Source organism: Ostrea edulis, chromosome 9, assembly GCF_947568905.1.
Source record: "Ostrea edulis chromosome 9, xbOstEdul1.1, whole genome shotgun sequence".
In the NCBI taxonomy this organism is placed as follows: domain Eukaryota; kingdom Metazoa; phylum Mollusca; class Bivalvia; order Ostreida; family Ostreidae; genus Ostrea; species Ostrea edulis.
Window position 1 is genome coordinate 59,769,539 of NC_079172.1, and position 23,824 is coordinate 59,793,362.

A 23,824-nucleotide genomic window follows, 5' to 3' on the forward strand; every position below is an offset into this window, starting at 1 on the left:
AAAATGAATAAGACTGACAACTTTGAAGATTATTTATCAATGGAGAGCCTAATTAGGTGAATTTAATTTGAAATAATGCTGGAGATTCAGAAACAGAGCCACGCCCTCAGGCAGCTTACAATAAGAAAAATCTAACAAGACTGTCTTGAACCAGAAATTTTATCTTACACCGGTAATTATGTGAGAAAAACAATTTTAATGAAATCAAAACAACAAAGAGAACGAATTCTCATATGATTGGTCAATACGTCTTATTTTTGTTCATGTAAATAGAAACAGAACCTCACCCAGTTGTTGTTTCCATCAGTGTAGCATACATCTTTAACACACTCGCTCGTACAGGTCGGTTTAAAACTGACCAAACATGCAGTTTTCTGTTGCTGATCTAAAAAAAAAAACTTATACATGATACACAAGAACTCTAAAATTAGCGAAAGGCCATCGACGTTGTCACCATTTACAAACAATGCATCGGTACTCGCTATATTATTTTGATATTCCGCTTTGACAAATGATTATGGATTTACTGGAACGAGCCCGTGGTGATAATAAAGTAGTCTTATTTGAAACGTACCTGACCTCTTTACTTTATACTCTAGACAGGCTCCATCAACTTTATTCTCGCAGTCACATGCCTGTACCAAGAACACATATAAATTCGTTATTTGATGTGGACAGATGTCTAACGTGCAATGATGATGAAGAGATGGAATCGAAAGGAACAACCGGGTATTTTAGCTGATACGATCAATTTATACAATTAGAGTTAATACAATCCACTACAACATATTGTAAGAATAAAATGATAAGATTGTTTGGGATTTAACGCCATATTTCAGCCATTTTATGGTGGTTGACTAAAAGAAATATGATCGATTTTGAAAAGTTTTGGAGTTTCCCTGACAACACTCAGTGAGCCTTCTTTTTCGAAAATCCAAGAAACGAGTCTTTGTGTGCCAGGGGTGTTGTGATCCTTAACATGGGGCTTCTTTTAATGATCCATCCGACAGACATAAAATGTTGCAATTGTATCATAAAAGTATTCAGATTTTTTCTTTATAAATCGCACTTTTGTAAAAATTGTATGGTATTATGATTGTCAATATTTGATTGATTGATTGATTATATCTTGTTTAACGTCCCTCTCATGAATTTTTCACTCATGTGGAGACATCAATATTTGAAAAACGTTCTGATTTTTGATTTTAACATAAGGTAATTGAAGATATACAATGCAGTTTTAATTTGTCACTATAAGATATGGATTTCATGATAATAATCAAGTTTGAGTATCACAGATGACTTTCCGATACGAAAGTATCACAATATTGACCAATGCTACATGATTAATTGATTGATTGATTTTATATTGTTTAAAATCTCTCGAGAGAATCTCATGATACATTGTACAATTTTGAGTATGTTGTAATAAAGACAAATCTTAAATTCCTGTTTGTAACGGATAATACAAACTAACACTTATCTGTTCTTATTCATTTTAGTGTAAAACTTTGGAAAATCATAATATCAATGTAATTTGTAATTTTGTTTTAAATCAAGAAATAGATATGATATATCATAGGAGTAACAAAAACATGTATAAATCCTGAACAAAAGCAAAAGTTCAGAACAAAAATTATTAATATTTAACAAAGCAGTGGCATTTGAATCAGTAACAATAAAGTATGCAATCAGGATAAAATGAAAACACAACAGGCTGATTAGAAATATAACAGTAAATTCAGTCTTATCACGAGATGACCGCACACATCTATAAATGAACAGTCAATTTAATTAGATGTTCTTTTTCAAAAATGCCATCATGTCCTAATACATTCTGATCATGCCCTGGGTACTGCGACAAGATAACCAGTGAAAAACTTTCTAATGACACAGCAGTTGCTGGGATTCCTAGGTAAAGCGTTGCTAAACATGCCAATGTCTGATATTTAAAAAAATGGACGATCTTTCTAACAGATTGCTTCCAAGGCTCTGTGCTTAATTTGGTATCTCTGTTTACATTCTGTTCTGTATATTTCTCTGGGAGATATTCAACTTTTTGGATGAAAACACCAAGGAGTTCATCTAAAAAACTTTTAGCAGGAGGAGATTTATACCCTATATCATCATTGTTTGGCTAAAAGTTATCAAACAGATATTGTGGAGGCAGGTAATGTTCAGGTTGAACTACTTTTAAGTATGGGAGCCATCCAATGGACGTCTCCATGGTAGTGAAAAATTCTGGAGAGGACCGTTAAACAAGACACAATCAATCCAATGGACCTTGTGTAATCCCTTGCTACATGTACAACATTTACAATTAAGAAAATGAATTTATCATATTGATGATTGATTGATTGTATATTGCTTTACGTTCCTCTTGAAATTTTTTCACTACTACGGAGACGTCATCAAGACTGATGAAGGGCTTCAAATTTACAACTATCCTCGGCGTTTACGCTCATTGAACAGTGAGGGTTCTTTAGCGCGCCACACCTACTGTGACACAGGACATCCGTTTTAAGGTCATCTTTGAGGAGCCGTGACATTCACACCTGATGCCGATGGAACTGTCACTACCTGTTTTAACGACTTGGGTCTGCAGCGGTCGGGATTCGAACCCCGACTTTCCGCATGCGGGGCGAACGCTCTACCTCTAAACCACGGCTGCGGTTTATTATATTAATGAGGAAGTTCATTCAATTGTAGCATTTATTCAAGATATACATTTTCACTAAACACATATCGGCAAAATGTCACATAATATAATCTACATGTACTTAGAAAAATAAATACTGGTTTATTTTGAATTTTCAGCGACAGTCTAGGTAGCTACTCTATTGAAAATAGCAGCTTCATAATTTCGTCAAGGAAAAGCAAACCTTTAAACCTAGGATCTAATGCTATGGAAATCCAAAGGACATAAATATCTAAATAAAAATATGTGGGTTATAAGTCTACAATAATAAATAAAATGCTTTACATATAATTGGGGGGGGGGGGGGGGGGCTATCATATCAGATTTTGTATAACTATAAGACTTGAATAACTATCATATTCAATGTTCTTACAATTCATAGCAATAATTAATTAAAAACTTGATGTACTTGTATCTACCTCATTAGTGATTTCAAATGTTTAGTCACATCATCTACCTTAAATGTTTGGTGTTCAGTGTAGTTTGATAAGTTAGGAGAGGATAATAGAAAGCGCTGGTCCCTGCTCAGTACACATCATTCAGGTCGCAAACTTCAGTGAATGCAATGCACTCACAACATCTTCTGCGATATATATATCGATATGTGTCCGATATTAAGTTTAGATATTTTCCTATTTTTGGTTCCCTAGGGATCCGGGTTAGATTAAGTCTTCAGTACCCCTTTCTTGTCAAAAATCTTTCGGATAAGTACACAACAACCGAGACCCCGTGTCACATCAGGTGTGGCACGATAACATTCCTCCCTGCTCAAATGCTACACCGTTGTCATAAACACCCCGCGTAACGTTAGGCGTGGGAACGATAGAGAATTATCACTGCTATGGTCCTGATGGGCATGCATAAATAAATATTGGTGATAATTTATATAAGTGAAAAATTCTCAGATGGCACATATAACAAAAACATGCAAACCATTAGTGTAAAATAAACATACAAAACATCAGTGTAAAATAAACATACAAAACATCAGTGTAAAATAAATATACAAAACATCATTCTAAGATAAACTCACAAAACATTAGTGTAAAATAAACGTACAAACCATTAGTGTAAAATATTACGTAAATATAACATGTAAAACATCAGTGTAAAATAAACATACAAAACATCAGTGTAAAATAAACATACAAAACATCAGTGTAAAATAAACATACAAAACATCAGTGTAAAATAAACATATAAAACATTCGTGTAAGGTAAACATGCAAACCATCAGGGTGAAATCAACGTACAAAACATTAGTGTAAAATAAACTTACAAACCATCATTGTAAAATAAACATACAAACCATCAGTGTAAAATACACATACAAACATCAGTTTAAAATAAACATACAAAACATTTGTATAAAATGAATATACAAACCATTAATGTAAAATAAAGATTATTGTAATATAAACATACAAAACATCAATGTACAATAAATATACAACTTAACAGTGTAAACTAAACATGCAAAACATAAGTCTAAAATACATATTCAAAACATCAGTGTAAAACATGCAAAACATTACCGTAATTAACATAAAACCATCAGTATAATATAAATATACACAACATCAGTTTAAAATAAACTTACAAAACATTAGTTAAGGAATTACTTTAATTCTGGAACATTATCGTAAAATAACATACAAACCATCAGCGTAAAATAAACATACAAACCATCAGTGTAAAATAAACATACAAAACATTAGTGTAAAATAAACATACAATACATTAGAGTAAAATAAACTTAGAAAACATTAGTGTAAAATAAACATACAAAACATCAGTGTAAAATAAATATACCATACATTAGTGTAAAATAAACTTACAAAACATTAGTGTAATATAAACATACAACACTTTAGTGTAAAATAAAAATACAAACCATCATTTTAAAATAAATTTACAAAACGTTAGTGTAAAATAAACTTATAAAATATCAGTTAAGGAATGACTAACATTCTGGAACATTATCGTAAAATAACATAGAAACCATCAGTAAAAAATAAATATACAAATCATTAGTATAAAATAAACATAAAAAGCATTCGTGTAAAATAAACATGCAAAACATCAATGTAAAATGAATATACAAATCACCATTGTAAAATAAATATACAGACCATCAGTGTAAAATAAATATACGAAACATCAGTGTAAAATAAACATACAATACATCAGTGTAAGATAATACAAAACATTACGTAAAACAAACATACAAAACATTAATGTAAAATAATACAAAATATTACGTAAATAAAACATGCAAAACATCGGTGTAAAATAAACATACAAACCATCAGTGTAAATTAAACTTACAAAACATTATTTAAGGAATGACTTTAATTCTAGAACAAATTATACGAGTATACCCTGGTTTCGGTCAGTTTACGTTTTGTAATCCGCGAAGCGAAGCGGATGATATTAAACCATAAACTAACACAAACCAGGTTACATTCGTATAATTCTGGGGCAAATTATACGAGCAGCGAAGCGGATTATGAAAAAAGCTTAAACTGGTCCAAACCAGGTCATACTCGTATAATTTGCCCAAGAATTAAAGTAATTCCTTATAATTTAATGAAGGAGACAAAGATACTAACCTTCGTTTATCAAAATAAACTCGGAGAAATACAAGTCAACTGAGCCGCGCAATGATTCACTTAGCAACAACGATGAAGCGTCTAGCTGTGAAGGTTGTCATCTTTAATCTTAGTTCTACGGAGCCTAGCCTATTTATTGAAATATTGTATCAAATTGAAAATTGTCTTGACAGAAAATATGTGTAGACTATGCATGCAATGTGTATATCGCCGCCCTTTAGAAATCGACTTTGAAGTCGCTCATCTCTGACAGGCTGAGAAAATACGGGAAATTGTAATGTTTAGGCCTACCCAAAGTAAGTCTTCAAATATCAGAAAATGCAATAATTTGCGGCTTTTAACTCTGTGAAAATTTCTACTACACGAAAACTTACTCTTGCAAGCAACGTTGTCGCTAATAGTATCCACATGTCAATGTGACTGACGTCATGTGATAAAATGTGACGTATGCTTGTTTTGCTTTGTTGAAAGGATGATCAAGTAATGAAACACACTCCCCTTTCCCCAGTAAGATATGTATTTCAAAATGAACAAGGCAATGCTTAATTCGAACATGATATCTTTGTTTTAATCTATTATTCGACCATCATACAAAGAAAGATGATTTATAACAGTGATTTGTGTACAAGTAGATGCTAATTAACAACGAGAAAACAATATGTGTATCAAACCGAAGTATCTTATTGTACACGTTGACTTTCTATTCCATAGAAGGCTGAAAACAGTGCTGCGATGTAAATTTAGAGAGAGAAGAAAAACATTGTTCCAGCATCTGGTTGTCAAGGGTTTGTGTCCCCATACCAATCCAGGTTATACAAAAATAACCTTTGTTCCTCAGTTGGAATTTGCCCAATCAGACACAAGGATACAATAAGAATTAGATGATTGTAAAATAAACATACAAAACACTACTGTAGAACAAGCATTGTGAGAGTATTGCATGGCAATACATAGTCCCCTCCCGGTTGCAGAATTCTTGGACCGAAACAATATTCGAAGTTCATTATGTAGGTTATGGTAAAGAGGGGAGTTGGGGAACCAGGATAAGAATGGCTGAAAATCAACTACTATTCGAGTAGAGATTATACCATGTAGGAAAAAAGACAATTTTTAATCAGGTTTAGGTCTTTAACTAACTCATTAAATTATGAAATGTGGGTGATCATAAATAATTTAGCTACATTGTTGTATTACTATGCTAGAAGTTTTAATGAGTGTAGTACTCTTATCTTCAGAAATACGAAACTTGGATGTAAACTAATAATTCGATCATGCTATTTTTCTAAGTCCAAGGGCCATAACTTCATGAAAAATCAACAGACCGGGACGAAATTCGAACTTGATCTGTAGCCTGTTATGGCAAAGCAATGTAACAAATATCATATGAATATCTGCAAGCATAACAAAAAAGTCAGGAAAACTGATAATTTATGCTATTTTTCTAACTAAGTGAAAAGTAAACGGACCAGAACCAAATTCAAACTTGATATGTAACTTGTCTTGTTATTGCAAAGCAATGTACCAAATATCTAATGAATATCTGCAAGCACAACAAAATGTCTGGAAAACTGATAATTCATGCTATTTTTCCAACTCCAAGGGCCATAAGTTAGTAAGAAATCAACAGACCGAGACGAAATTCGAACTTGATCTGTAACTTCTTATGGCAAAACAATGTATCAAATATCAAATAAATATCTGCAAGAACAGAGAAAAAGAGTGTGGACAACTGAACTGACGGACAGACGGACGGAAGGACAGACGGACGGAGCGCAAATTTGAAGTCCTCTTAGACTTGTTCTGGAGGAAGCAAATAAATATAGAAAAATATCAGTGTAAAATAATCATACCAAATATTAGTGTAAAATGAACAAAACATTATTGTAAGATAAACATGCAAACCATCAGTGTAAAGACATGCAAAATTCAGTGTAAAATAAACATTCAAAATATCAGGGTAAAATGAACATGCAAAACATCAGTGTAACATAAATATACAAAGCATCAGTGTAAAATAAACATTCGAAACATTAGTGTAAAAATAAAAAAAAAATAAAAAAAAAAAACATTAGTGTAAATTAAACTTACAAATTATTAGTGGAGAAAAAACAACCGTACAAAACATTAGTGTAAACTAAATATATAAAGCATCGGTATAAAATAAACATACAAACTATCAGTGTAAAAAAAACATACAAAACATCAGTGTAAAATAAACATAAAAACAATTACTGTCAAATAAACATCAATATAAGATTCTCGAAGAGACGCAAAACTCTGAATAAACAAAATACATCCTAAACATATAGCATCGAAAAGAAATTCTTACCGCACTCCTGGAAAGATTCATCTTGCACTTTTCTGAGTTGTGATATTCAGAACATTTAAGATAAGTCTCTTCCGTGTGAGTCTCTGAAAAGAATTATACGTTTTCTTACCCAAATATTTACACTGTGCGTTTTCCCTTCAATACCATTAATAACTGAAACAAAGTAGATATTTTGCATTTCCAACTGCTTTGCATCCCCTACCGGTGACACCAAAGGAGACAATATATTTCTCTTCCTCCGCGGTGGCCGAGAGGTTAGAGCGTTCGCCACGGAAGGCCGGGGTTCGAATCCCGGCCGTGACATACCTAAGTCGTTAAAACAGGCAGTGACAGTTACATCGCCAAACGCATCAGGTGTGAATGTCACGGGTCCTCGGAGATGACCTTCAAAACGGATGTCCCGTGTCACAGTAGGTGTGGCACGCTAAAGAACCCTCACTGCTCAATGGCCGTAAGCGCCGAACATAGGCCTAAATTTGAAGCCCTTCACCGGTCTTGGTGACGTCTCCAAATGAGGGAAAAATTCTCGAGCGAGACGTTAAGCAAGATACAATCAATCAACCATCTGTCTGTCCGTGTGTCCCACTTAGCTTTCCGCACTTATTTTCATCATGCTTTGATTTAGAAAGCTGAAAATTAGTATGCTGTTTACTCCTGTATCATTACGTATCAAGTTTCAATCTCGTCATTGTTGAGTGTTTTGCGAGTTACGTGGAACTTTGTGTCGAATATAGTTTTCTGAACCTTTTTTATACTCCCGTCTTTAGACGGGACGTATTATGGTACAGCGATGTCTGTACCTCCGTCCGTCCGACCATCCGTCCGTCCGTCCGTTCGGGGTTTTCTCTTTATAATTTCATTTTCCTTTCACATATCATGCTGAAACATCCTGTGTAGCTTCTTTGTGGGTCACTCTAGATCATACTGCAATTTTGATCCATTTCGACCTTTTCTTCGGGAGTTTTGCCCCTTTATTTGGAAATAATTATTATATGGAGGGTACATAATTTTTCCAACCTACTCTTCCCAAAGTTTTCAAGTGAGAGCCTTCTTATTATGCCACCCTTCAAAGAAGAGGGGCATATTGGTTTGCACCCGTCGGTCAGTCGGTCGGTCGGTAGACCACATGTCCGCTCAATATCTCGAAAATCATTCACTTGATGAAAATTATATTATTTCATATGTGGGTTGGTTATGAGTAGAAGAGGACCCCTATTGTTTTTCAGGTCAAAAGGTCAAAGGTCAAGGGTCAATATAATCTGGACATAGGAATATAATGTCCGCTCAATATCTTGAGAACCCTTTGCTTGAAAAACATCACACTTAGAACACTGGTACATACTAAGAAGTAGATGACCCCTATTGATTGTGAGGTCCTATGGTCAAAGGTCAAGGGTCAAACTCGGCATAGGAATATAATGTCCGCCCAATAATTAGAGAACACTTTGTTTGACAGACATCAAACTTCGTACATTGGTATATCTTCAGGAGAAGATTACTCCTATTGATTTTGAGGTCACATGATCAAAGGTCAAGGGTCAAACCGGACATTGGAATATACTGTCTGCCCAATATCTTGAGAACCCTTTGCTTGACAGACATCAAACTTAGTACAGTGGTGTATATTCAGGAGGAGATGACTCCTATTGATTTTGAGGTCATATGGTCAAAGGTCAAACTGAACATAGTAATATACTGTCCACTCAATATCTTGATAACCCTTTTGCTTGACAGACATCAAACTTAATACACTGGTACATCTTCAGGAGAAGATGACCCATATTGATTTTGAGGTCAAAAGTCAATTGTTGAACTGGACATAGTAATATGCTGTCGCCTATATATTAAGAATTATTTGCTTCCTTCACACCAAACTTGGTACACTGGTACAGCATAAGGAGTATATGAACCCTATTGATATTTAGCTCACATGGTCAATTCACTCTTGACATAGGAAGATATTGTCTGCTCAATATTTTGAATTGATGATACTACTATCAATTAAATGATGTGTGTGTATAACCCTTTTCAGTTTTGCACCATGGGGGGCATATGTGTTTTACAAACATCTCTTGTTTTGCGGAGTGTTTGTATGGGTATTGAACATCGCATGTGGAATGGATTTTGATTTTCTACAATTTTTGAGAAAATTACAGGTTGTTGAACTTAGTCTATTTGGAAATTAATATTCTATGGAAGGTACATAATTTGTCAGCCCTACTCCTCCCACAGTTTTCGAGTGAGGACCATCTTATTTTGTGGAGTGTTTGTATAGGTACTGAAGATGTACATGTGGGATGGATTTTGATTTTCGTCCATTTTTGAAAAAAATACAGGTTGTTGAACTTGGTCCATTTTGAGGAAATCTAGGTTTTTAAGCTAAGACCCTTTGTTCATATGAAAGTTTGTCACAGCCTCATGATGGCTGACAATACCTGAAGCAAAGTTATAAAAATTATAGCACAAGAAAAACACCCTATGTAAGCATTTCACGGGCGTATTATGTACTGTTTGCGGTACTCTTGTCTTTTATGCTTTCAATTAATAATATAAGTTTGAGATACGGTTACCTAATGGGTCGAGACAGATTATTTTTAGCAGTGAAATATAAAGTATTTCCACCCTTAAGGTTGCAAAAAAGCGATAAAACCCGAGGCTTTAATATTTCATGGCTTTCTATAAAAGAGTATTTTTTCTCATATTTCTAATCATTTTTCGTTTTCTTTGTGCCCAGAGACGTCATATTGAGAATTTTCAAATTGATTTTATCTTCGCTGTACTTTAAAATTTACCCCAAATATGGATTATACGACCTTAATTTTGGCGACTGTTGCTAACAGAAAATAAATCGATTAATGATTGAGTGAATAGTATTAGATTTATTCCTCTTTGAATAAAAACCTAGAGATTAGTAAACATGCTTTCATGTCTGCACACACAAACAAAAGAATACTTGTAATTGTGCTGATTTTTATCATATATTTTTTGAAAACATTTAGTTATAAAAATCTAACTATAGTATATAGAAAACTGACACGTAATAAAAATGAGACAAGTACTCTGAAGTTGAATTAAAACAATATCCTGGAGTTCCTCATTGACAATATTTTCGTGATCTTTGGTGATCAGGTCTTCCAACACTCTGTTGGAATTCATATGGGCACGAATTGTATTCCTTTGTTAGCTGACCTGTTTTCTATATTCATATGAAACAAAATTTATTACAAAAAACTTCTATGCGAGAAGAAAATATATCTTGCTGTGGCCTTCAATTCGACATTTAGATATATCGACAACGCTTTATTTATTACCAATAATAATTGTCATTCATATGTCGATTCGATATACAGTATCCTAGTGAACTGGAAATAAAAGACACCACAGAGTCGTCCACTTCTGCTTCATACTTTGATATCTTATTGAAAGTAGATGTTAACGGCAAACTAACAACCCAATCAACAGTCTCGATTGAGGAAAGCATTTCGCAAATTCTACGGTCGTTATAACGATCTAGTTCGTCAATACAACCTCGCATTGGGTCAAATGCTGTCTGACGTGTTTCATACCGATTGTTAAGCCGTTCTTTGCACACTGATTTTGACTGCGGACAACTCTGTTTACCTGATCAGCTGAAGATAGGGCTCACGGCGGGTGTGACCTGTTAACAGGGGATGCTTACTCCTCCTAGGCACCTGATCCCACCTCTGGTGTGTCCAGGGGTCCGTGTTTCCCAGCTATCTGTTTTGTATTGCTTGTGGGAATTATGAGATTGATCACTGTTCGTTATCTTCACCTTGCATTTATGTAGCAATATTCCATTTTCACCTACATATGGTGTTTATATCTCTCAACAGACTCGATACGCATGAGGTTGTTTTGCGTATGGTTGGTTTTTAAATCGATGCAGGCTATTGCCAAACAAGTTGATGGTGCAGGGGTTTCAACAGTCTCGTTTAAAGTCAGCATTTCGCAAATTGTATGGTCGTTATAAAGATCTAATTTGAAATTCAACCTATCATTGGGTCAAATGTTGTTTTACGTGTTTCACACCGATCGTTAGGTCGTTCTTGGCACACTGATTTTGACTACGGATAACTCTGTTTACCTGATCAAGATATAGGGCTCACGGCGGGTGTGACCGGTTTACAAGGGATGCATACTCTTCCTAAGGACCTGATCCCACCTCTGTTGTGTCCAGGGGTGTGTGTTTGTCCAACTTTCTATTTTGCATTGCTTATAGGACTTATGAGATTGATCACTGTTCGTTATCTTTATCTTCCACTTTAGGCCTAAAATTTAGGCTAAATCAATATCGGGATGACATGTGACATCATTTGGCATATGGGAATGGCATCTGGGGAAAGTCTTTCAGTACAACGCGAAGTACAAGTGATCAAATTAATGTTTTCTTTTCAAAGCAGCATTATAATACTGATATCAAATGCACGGTTACATGTATTTAACGACGAGTATGAAAACATATCCCAAGTGTTTTAGTTAGTGGACATAGACATGGATTTTATTTTCGTTTCCAAACCTACTCGGGCTCAGGTCGCATATAGGCCTACTTTGGAGGCATGTTACATCGGAGACACATGTGGACGTTGGAAGAAGGAGTGCGGATATAGTAGTAGAGCTTTCGAAATGCCATAAGTTCGACTCATTGGTGAGGGAGGGGCATTCCATGAAACACACGATTTTTTCGCTTAAGATAAATTTCGTTAGTAATTTAAGGTGACTGGCTGTTTTTATCAATGTGTACTTATTTTCATCATAAAGTCATATGTACTTTTAAAGGCCGAAATTTCGGGGATGCTGGATATCATATTTATATAAAAAACAGACGAATTAACTATTCATACTTGTGACAATGTCACGTGATATGAAAGAAATCTCTCTCATGTCTACGCATGTATATGTAAGATACAGATATCCTATGAAAGAAAGGAATGAAAGATATTTCCTATCATAAATATTAAAGTAATTCCACCTTTGGAGTTCCAAAAAGCGGTAAAACCCTCGGCAAAGCCTCGGGATTTACCGTTTTGCAACCCTCGGGTGGAATTACCTTATATTTCATGGCTACCCATAAAAGTCTTATGCTCTTTCATATCTTTATTTCATAGGATAGTTGTATCTTGCATACATAGATATGAGAGAACAAGTATTATTTTTGTTACGGTTGACCTATTTTTGCAAAATTGTAAGACTTAATTTCACGGTTCGATGAATTTCTTAATTTTTGTTTTCCGGACTTCTTTCACCACACTTTGATTTCTGAAGCCGAGATTTAGTATTTCATTTACACGCTGATTTTCACTACGTATTACGCGGTTTACCTGATCGAGATACAGGGCTCACGGCGGCAGTGACCGGTTGACAGAGGATGCTTATTCCACATAGGTACCTAATCCCACCTCTTGTATATCCAGGGGTCTGTGTTTGCCCAACTCCTAATTTTGTATCCTTATAGGAGTTATGAGATTGATCACTGTTCGTTATCTTCACCTTTCCATTTGTAATGGTACACACATTGTAGTTGGCGACGACATGTACATACTTTGCGGAGACAAGACATATGTTTTACATCGTCGGCGACATAAGTACTACCTTAACTGTACAAGATAACTACACATGTATGTATAGGCATCTCTATTGAGGGAATATTTAGCTCTCCATAAGGGTGTCTATCGAATGAATGCTATGTTTATTTGTTTGTATGTTGGATGTTGAATATACATCTCGTGTTCGAAAGTCACAAATCTTGCCCTATGCGTGGCACTCGATGTCAACGCCTACTGCTACACAAGACCCCAGACTGACATTTAATATCTGGCGCTTGGCGAAGGTTACTATTTATGAGGAATCATATGACAACAATCGTATGAATCATTCTAAATGATTGCAATTTTGTAAGATTTGTATTTGCATCTTAAGGCATCCAATTCTCTTTTTAAATGGAGGAAATGATAGTTTCCCATTCATGATTTACTTTATCAAATTATCGATTCTATTGGATTTTTTCTGTTGGATCTGTAGAATTCTCTATCAAAATTTTCTAAAAATTGGGTGACACCTTTTGTGTGTATATGTAGCGGATGTAATCTGATACACAGTCGATTTAAATGTTGATATAGCAGATACAATAACATATTCGTTAAGGCGGGAAAAGTGGGTAAGTACATATTTGCATCTTAAGGCATCCAGTTCTCTTTTCAAAAATGTTTTTTATTCAATCTTATATTAATTTTGAACAAGAGATGTTCATTGAAAATATGTGTCCAACTTCTCACCGAAAAGTATTGATCATACCTCAATATGATAATTCTATGCAACACGTTATCTGATTGATCTATGCGTATAACGTTGTTATAATATGGTTGTTATAACGATCTAGTTCGTCAATACAACCTCGCATTGGGTCAAATGCTGTCTGACGTGTTTCATACCGATTGTTAAGCCGTTCTCGGCACACTGATTTTGATTGCGGATAGCTCCGTTTACCTGATCAGGATATAGGGCTCACGGCGGGTGTGACCGGTCAACAGGGGATGCTTACTCCTCCTAGGCACCTGATCCCACCTCTGGTGTGTCCAGGGGTCCGTGTTTGCCCAACTATCTATTTTGTATTGCTTATAGGAGTTATGAGATTGATCACTGTTCGTTATCTTCACCTTGCATCTAGACAGTCACGTGCAAGGGAGAATAAAAATTCATAAACCCCAAAACTTATTTTCTCAACATATTTCATCCCTTTGAGAGCCTCGTGCATTTTCTATAAATTGTACATCAAGGTAAATGTAGTTTATTTTGACGTCACAATACGTCTTATTTATTTCACGTAAATGAACTTCATTACTTCGTAAAGCACAAAAGGACTTTTTTTTAATATTCGGGTTTATGATACACAGTTAAATCACCTGGTTTCTGTTGATACACAGATTATGTAAATAATCAGCAATTCGGGGAAAAAGGAAACATAAGAAATGATGTTCATATCACTATATGTCATTGTTTGTTCGTTATAACGCTTTGAAAGCGCGATGCCCCCGTTAGGTCGAGCTCAGACACATATAAATGAGCAAATCCAAGTTTTAAATGCACTACTGTAGACTTGCTTAGTTTCGATATAATAAAACGAAATCATTGCATGATCGTGAGGGGGATATAAAGATCTATTCACCCCCAAAGAAGGATATGTTCCGCAGACGTGCCCCTCAGGAAATATCATTAGGAGGGGTAGATCTTCAAATCTCCTTCACAATCATGCAAAAATGTATGATACTGAATTTTAAAACATTCTTCCAAAGCAGATTCTTCGTATACTTTTTTCACATTCTATTCTTCATGTCGTACTTTTTTTCACATTCTTTTCTTGATATTGAAGTTTAAAAAAGATTCTAATTCATTGTTCTTTTTAAGTCATAATGACATTTTCTAATTTATCATCTTAAAACCACCATCTTTGTCATTCTTACTACACATTCCTTTTCTCGCACTGAAATTCTTAATCAAAATTAAGAAATAAAAATGTGTTTCCAGTTCCTTCAGCTGTGTTTCTGAAGGACCAGGAAGAACTGCAAGAATTTGGTTTAAGATCGGCAGTACATTGTTAACCAATCAGTTCGTCGGCTTGAACATAACATGATGCTCCGTGTCAGTGATATTACGGCTTCTTTGGCACACAAAAAACCATTGACGTAGTTCTCAATAAGCATCTTGAGAGTATTGCATGACAATACATAGTCCCCCATCGGTCGCAAAAATTATTGTACCGCAATAATATTCAAAGTCCCATTGTGTAGGTTATGGTAAAGGGGAATATTGGGGAACCAGGTTAGGAATGGTTGGAAATCAACTACTATTCAGGTACAAAGACCAGGCCAGGAAAAAAGACAAAATTATAATTAGGTTAAAGTCTTTAACCAAGTCAATGAACTGTGGAATGTAGGTGATCATGAATAATTTACCTCCATTGTTGTATGACTAGAAGTTTTAATGAGTGTAGTACTTTTTTATCTACAGAAATAAGAAACGTGGATGTAAACTAATAATTCGTGTTATTTTTCTAAGTCCAAGGGCCATACCTAAGTGAAAAATTAACAGACTGAGACAAAATTCGTACTTGATCTGTAACTTGCCATGGCAAAGCGGTGTACCAAATATCAAATAAATATCTCCAAGAACAGAGAAAAAAGTGGGTGCAAAAATTGAAAATTGTTATACATATGCATCATTTGACTGATATTAGTGTCAAAACAATTCTAGATATTGAGCGGACAACATCTTCCTACGTCCAGAGTGGATTAACCCTTGACAATTTGACCTAAAAACCAATAGGGGTCATCTACTTCTTATGATGTACCAGTGTACCGACTATGATGTCTGACATGCAAAGGGTATCTCAAGATATTGAAATGACAGTATATTCCTATGTCCAGTTTGACCCTAGACCATGGACATCAAATTCAATAGGGGTCATCTACTCCTTGCAATGTAACAAGTTAGACCTCTGGCAAGGAAAGCGTTCTCAAAATATTGAGCGGACAGTATCTTCCTATGTCCAGAGTAGATTAACCCTTGACCTGAAAATCTACCCATAACCAACTCACAAATGGAATATCATTACGATCAAGTGAATGGTTCTCGATAATGAGCGGAACAACACGTGGTCTACTGACCGACAGGTGCAAAGCACTTTCTTTCAAGGGGGCATTAAAAACTCCAAGAGATCTCCTCCCTGATTAATAGCTGATGTGATGTTTTTTTAAACATTCTACTCACTTTATTGATCAAAATTGACAATTTCAGGGATTTTTGTCTTTTAAAAACCACGACCAATTGACACCTTTGCCCACTCTATAGGAAATAAAAGGCCTGGTGTTTTTCCTATTTGTATTACACAGTGACGTATACATGTCTTATGACAACCAATATCCCAACCTTTGATAAAGCCTGGAAAATGTTATCAATGGGTTTTTTTAAAATTTTATGTTTACAATTGAACCATGTCTATGTGTTATACCCCCAAAAAATTATTAGTCACTTGTTCATTCATATGCACAATTATAGCAATACTAGCTGTCAATTTGGTGTCGAAAAGTTTTGTTGTAAAATTATGACTTACTATTTTAATGACAGAAAAAATAAGGTATCTAAACTTTCGTAATTGATATTTGTGTTACAAAATCTATTCAGAGGCTCTGAATGAAGTAAAATCAAATTATTGTCTTCCCGAACATAAATTGATTTCTATATAATGCTATATATTCAACAGAACCGAAATCTTTAGATTGATAAAATCTTCAAACTTTTTTTTATTTTATCAATGATTATGGTTAAAGTTACACACATAACTATCATAATGGCACCTTTTTACAACAAAATAATTTTTTTTCAGATTTAGAGCTAGTATTGCTTTAATAGATATATATATCACAGCAAAGGCGCCAAGAAACCCCCAAAACGCCTCCATGCAAAACCACCAGCTCCTGCCGACTTATATGATTTCATATCACTGCGTACTCGATGCTTCTTTTCACGTACTTCTAACTTACATATAAATCATGCCCTGAAATGGGCGGTCATGTGATCAATTCTACTGAGGAGACGTTCGTCCCTCACAGGATTATCACATGACTGTCCCACTTCAAACCCCAGTGAAGTATGTGTTTCCAAAATGTGCTCTGGTGCAAGTTGACCGATGCAATTCAATATCGTACTCCCCAATTTTATCACATTGACCTAAACTTAGAAAGATGACATTTTCCCGCAATTTTAATTTTAACACAGGCTATTTTAACGATTTTCCTTTCAGAAAACATTAAGCAGACTTAGACAACATTCATATTTATGTCATAGATTTATCTTTTCAATATACGCGACAGAAAATCCTTTCTGACCAAAACTATCTGTTTTATGAAGAATGTGTATTTTAACTATTTTTTTACTGAAAATTTTTAAGATATGGTATGACTTTTCATGTCATATACTTCATATGATCTTTAATGTTATGAATCTGCATTGGGTATGGTCTTTTTTATGATACTTATGATGCTATAACATAACTGACCGGACTGTCCAACTGTATTCCTCTGTGGGTCAAATACTGTCACCCTGGCCTCGCGGTTGTTCAGATTTCCATGCGCAAACCAGACTTTGTTTTCCTGTTTATGACGTATCGTTATTTTTTCATCGCTGAAAAAAAAATAAAACAGCATTAAGGTAGCGACGGATAGCAACCACGTGATCAGTAAAAATTGTATGTTTTCACGTGAATTCATTTTCCGGAATTCCTTACTCTGTCATAGAATCTTAAACTTATGAAAGACGCACATTTCTGTGAGGGCAAGATGACTCAGATGGACTTACATGTAGTGATCCATGGGTCTCTTTCCATTGATATTAATTATTTATTGAAATATGAAATGGTTATTTAAACATATTTGGTGTATTATACTGTATAGTGATATAAATTTCTATCAAAAACTATGCATAGGTAATAGATTTGGTCCAGTTATTACAAGAAATTGTATGAAAAATAACAAAATATTTAGGCAATCATTGTGAGTGCGAAAAGGTCAACTGCAATAGCACACACTATATATCATTCTTAAGTGGCTTATAGAAACTTCTAGTATTGTGAGTTTGAATGCTCAATGTGGTAATTTGGGAATGCAAAATCTGACATAGTTTCAGATTAAACCTCATTTGGTCTATTTTTTTCTATTCAATATTTTAGATACTACTTGACTTATTGTAAAAATGAAATAAAATCAGAAATTTTATGAGCAGACTTGTGTTGTTGTCAGAAAATGCATGCCTGATAGTATTTGAGAAACGCCATATTTAGGGTAAATTTGGCCAATTGCCAAGTCGAATCATCCCAATGTTTTCCTTAAATGCATTTTGAATTTGTAATCAATGTTTATTTTTTATCTGTTTGTGTTTAATTTACATAACTATATATGACAAACAATATTTTTGGTGTCAATAAAAAAATTTATTGGCTTCTGTGTTAATTTGCTCAATTTTGGCATTTTTTGTCTTTTGGGGCTGCAAAAGAGGGAATTTCAATTTCGCTTTCCTCGAAAATTAACCTGATTACTTTTGTTGATTTTTTGATATGTTTTAGGATAAAGTCAAAATGTTATAATAAATAAAATTGAAAAAAATTCAATGAGCAGTTTTTTGGGGGGCTAGCTATCAATAGCTACCTTAAGGGCTTGACATACATCTATTACGTTGAGTACATTTGTATATAATATTTGAACCACGCCCCGAAAATTTTTATTGTACATCTATTCAGGATTCAATAATCTTAACATTCATGTCGCATGTAGATCCGGATTAGAATGAGTCCTTAGTACCTTCTGCTTGTCGTAAGAGGCGACTAAATGGGGCGGTGGCTTCGGATAAGGCCACAAAAAGAAAGGCCCCACGTCACAGTAAATGTGGCACGATTAAGTCCCCTCCCTGTTCAAAGGCCATAAGCGCCAAGCACAGGCCTAAATTTTGTAGCCCTTTACTAGGAATTGTGACGTCTCGATATGAATGAAAAATTCTCGAGCAGAAAGGTAAACAATATACAATCAATCTTAACATTCGTCTTACAAAGAATGTATGAAACTAAGGTCGTTATACTAGTACTTATATATACTTTGTATTCCTAATTACACAAGTTACCGTCTAACAACTCATTATCTGAATTGTGCGTGGCTGAGATGCTATCCTGTACACTAAAAGGTTGTTTTTTTTTCTAGAAGTAAACAACTCCATTCCTACATGTAGTGGTCCTGCAATGGTAACTGCATTACCAGGAATTTGGAGATACGACCGCAGTGTTCACTAACGAATGACCCTACTTTAAAACTGTACGGCGATAATACGATGTCGTAAAGGTGCAATACTCTATCTCGCCATCTTCACTAGCATGCTATCCTTCTGTCGACTTGTAGGCGATGATACGATGATGTATGGGGTGTAGGGCGATAATAAAATGAAGTATGGGGTGTAGGGCGATAATATGATGATGTATGGGGTGTAGGGCGATGATACGATGATGTATGGGGTGTAGGGCGATGATACGATGATGTATGGGGTGTAGGGCGATAATACGATGAAGTATGGGGTGTAGGGCGATAATATGATGATGTATGGGGTGTAGGGCGATGATACGATGATGCATGGGGTGTAGGGCGATGATACGATGATGTATGGGGTGTAGGGCGATAATACGATGAAGTATGGGGTGTAGGGCAATGATACGATGATGTATGGGGTGTAGAGCGATGATACGATGATGTATGGGGTGTAGGGCGATGATACGATGATATATGGGGTGTAGGGCGATAATACGATGAAGTATGGGGTGTAGGGCGATAATATGATGATGTATGGGGTGTAGGGCGATGATACGATGATGCATGGGGTGTAGGGCGATGATACGATGATGTATGGGGTGTAGGGCGATAATACGATGAAGTATGGGGTGTAGGGCAATGATACGATGATGTATGGGGTGTAGAGCGATGATACGATGAAGTATGGGGTGTAGGGCGATAATATGATGATGTATGGGGTGTAGGGCGATGATACGATGATGCATGGGGTGTAGGGCGATAATACGATGAAGTATGGGGTGTAGGGCAATGATACGGTGATGTATGGGGTGTAGAGCGATGATACGATGAAGTATGGGGTGTAGGGCGATGATACGATGATATATGGGGTGTAGGGCGATAATACGATGAAGTATGGGGTGTAGGGCAATGATACGATGATGTATGGGGTGTAGAGCGATGATACGATGAAGTATGGGGTGAAGATCTATCGCGTCACCGTCTCTGTGCCGTTGTGTCATCGCAGTGGCCATACAGGTCGTTAACGGGATAGCGCTTCCATAATGTTCACATACCTTATGCTTATTGCAGCGTTGTTTTTCATGGAATTAGTAAAATACTTGTTTGGAAGTATTCGCTCCTTCCTCAACCAGTCCTCCACGTTTGCCGAGTTGGTGTCATTGGTGAAAAAGTCGATTGACCAGAGAGGATGTCCGTACCGGTTAAACAACATCACTGAAACCTTCATTTAAATAAGCTTGTATTACCAATTGTCTTTTGATGAACATGCAATCAAAGTACTTGAATATTCGTGATTAAATTCGTCTACATTTTGAACGACCGTGGTTAAATTCGTCCAGACTTTCTACTCATAAATCGTGGCAAACAATCCTGTCGTTAAACAGATACTACACTGCAGCTGGTTTTCCACATCTTTATCGTGCGTGTTTTTAAAACATTTATTGATAAAATGATAGAAATCATATCAATGCTAACAATTTTGAACAATTTGAATGCGTCGGTTTGTTCTCAACTGTACTTTGAAGATCATCCGGAATTCAAAGACATTTTCATACTAACACGGACTTTTTAATGTATATTTACATCACGTCATTTTGAATGACAACAAATGCATTTTTCCTTTTTAGAGGGACTTGAATTGGGGGGGGGGGGGGGGGGGGAGTTACTGAGATATTTAATCAAATATATGATAGTATTTGATACGTGTGCAACATGGCAACAAATCAAAATACCAAAACCTGACGCAAAAAGATGTATTTGAGACATCTAAGCTTTTCAAAACGAGGTACGAGCTCTGTTTATGTTTACAGGTCACGTGACTATCGACATGACGCCACAGTTTATGTCTTCAGCGGGGGGAAATTAACGTTTTACAACGTGCTCACTTCCTAATTTGATTTTGATTAACCTATGTTGAGATGCATTTTAGAAATATTGGTGTTCTCACTTCCGCATGTGGTTTCCTGGCTAATGTCAGTTATATTTACAATACTTTTTCTCGTTTGTATGGAACTTTTTGTACAGAGGGGCGTCTTACAGAGGTCGTGGCACATCATGTGTACAATAAATTTTACATAAACGAAAGAAAGTATCTGTAAATATCTTATGTCGTGAATATTTATTACAATATTGCAAAATTGTACGCGATGTGACGTCATAACTCATAACAGTTTTGATGACTTTATTTATTATCATCCCTTAGTATGAGAATTCTATGCAACATCTAATCTGATTGGTCTAGACGGTCACGTGCCATGGATGATAAAACTTCATATCTCCATCTCAAACATCATATCTCCCCATCATATTTAACCTAATGGGCAGCTTCGATAATTCTCCATGAATTTTAAAACGTCAAGGTAGACAAAGTTTATTGTGACGTCACAATAAGTCCGAGTCATTGTACTTTCATAGCTCGTAAGGCAAAACATATGTGGGTCTCTGATACACAGTTCAATCGCCAGGTTTTAGTTGAAACAAAAAATCAACATTCAAGGAAAATGGAAATACAAAAACTGGTTATCATTTCATCGGAGTTTGTTGTTTGTACCTTCTAATACGTTAATACCGCGCCGGTATCACCGTGAGGGCGATCTCAGCTATGTGCAATGTATAGGTGAGCGGACTCCAATTTCAAATACATTTTTGTAGTCTTGCTTTGTTTCGGTATAATAAACAAGTCATTGCATGAATGTTCGGGAGATATGAAGATTTATTCACTCAAGAAAAATCATATTCCCCTCGGGCGTTGCTATTATACATTTATTGCATGATAGTGAGGGAGATATTATATATCCCTCACTATCATGCAATAAATGTATAATATCAAATAAACTGTATGTATGGTAATGGGTGATGAAAAAAGCGCGGACGAGGATTGGGCATTTTTGGAGACTTTATCCAAGTACACACAACACTAATCCGAGATTCCTCTGACTCTTACCCCCGCTTTTATATTTGACATGTGCGGGGGAGAGTCAGAGCGGACTCCATATTGAAAAGTGGGAATTCAACGACACCAGCTGGTGTCGCTGCTTTACCTACCTCTTACAACTTTATTTCGCGGATCTATCTAACAAGACGTGAGAATTCAGTTAACGGAAGATAAATCTATAAATAGATCATGATTAATACGATGCTATCGCCGTTTAAACGGCCCTAACACTGACAAATGGAGCATCACTTGAATTAGGTCGCCGCCTCGCCATTTGATTTCTTTGCGCATGACGTCAGCACATGTAAACACAAAATTCCATTGTTTAAACGGCGATAGCATCGTATTAATCATGATGTATTTGTAGAATAATCTTCCGATAACTGAATTCTCACGTCTTGGAAGATAGATCCGCGAAATAAAGTTGTAAGAGGTAGGTAAAGCAGCGACACCAGCTGGTGTCGCTGAATTCCCACTTTTCAATATGGAGTCCGCTCTGACTCTCCCCCGCAGAAGTCACAAAATAAAAGCGGGGTTAAGAGTCAGAGGAATCTCGGATTACACAACACGTGCTTTTTGCAGATGAGAATCATTACACATGCATTTACAGTGGCAGATCCAGGATTTCCGAAGAGAGGGATGCGAAAGTTAAGTATTAACCAAAACACTTAGCCATTTTGGGTGCCAAATCTCCAAACACCCTGTGTACAAACACGATTTTGGGCGACGGATTTTATGTAAATACAAAGTGTACCCTGTGTAAAAAGTATTTTTATTCCACTTTTTCAAAGAATATCTTTATTTCTATAATCAATCAACTATCAATAATTGTGCCCATACCCCTTCAAAGAAAATTATTTAAATACGACTTCGGGGTCCCTTTGAATAGCCACTTTTTCAATTAAAGGAACATTACGTTTCTTTTAATTAAGTAATGATTAATTATTATTTTAACGGTAACAACTTCGTGTTCCTATTGACACAGCAGTGTTTTTAAACTAAGATTTACAGTGTTGAGATTTGTCCTTTATCAATCAATACAAATGTACCTGCACTAGCCCCGCGTATGTCGTATATCCAACGGTCATACTGATACTAACGGTAAATTTTAGTTCGCGCCTGAGTTTTTCGCCCCATCCATTGTTACCCCTTTTCTCGCATAATCTTTCAGAATTCTGGGTCTACCCACCAAACGCTCTGCCAATGGACGCCATGCTGCGATGTTTACCTTCTGCGCACATGTGTCGCAATATTGAAAGGAGACTCGAGTCTTTTATTATGGGTCGTCAAAAAGTATAATTATATGTGATGAAACGATGCTTTTAAGCTTTAGAAATATTATTTGCGCAATGTCCATGCATTCAACTAAGAAACAAAACTTGAGAAAGT

The 23,824-nt window shown here is 35.7% G+C and overlaps 1 protein-coding gene across 1 annotated transcript in view; it reads right to left on the reverse strand.

The window, feature by feature from the left end:
• The window catches only part of LOC125658272 (uncharacterized), a 72,664-nt gene that overhangs the window by 38,026 nt on the left and 10,814 nt on the right, over nucleotides 1-23,824 (reverse strand). Inside the window, exons 5-9 of the mRNA XM_048889492.2 lie at nucleotides 20,556-20,722; nucleotides 17,712-17,836; nucleotides 7,640-7,722; nucleotides 575-635; nucleotides 288-385 (exon numbers count right to left, since the gene is read on the reverse strand). Of these exons, the coding sequence (XP_048745449.2) occupies nucleotides 288-385; nucleotides 575-635; nucleotides 7,640-7,722; nucleotides 17,712-17,836; nucleotides 20,556-20,722 (534 nt within the window). The remainder of the gene's footprint in view (nucleotides 1-287; nucleotides 386-574; nucleotides 636-7,639; nucleotides 7,723-17,711; nucleotides 17,837-20,555; nucleotides 20,723-23,824) is intronic.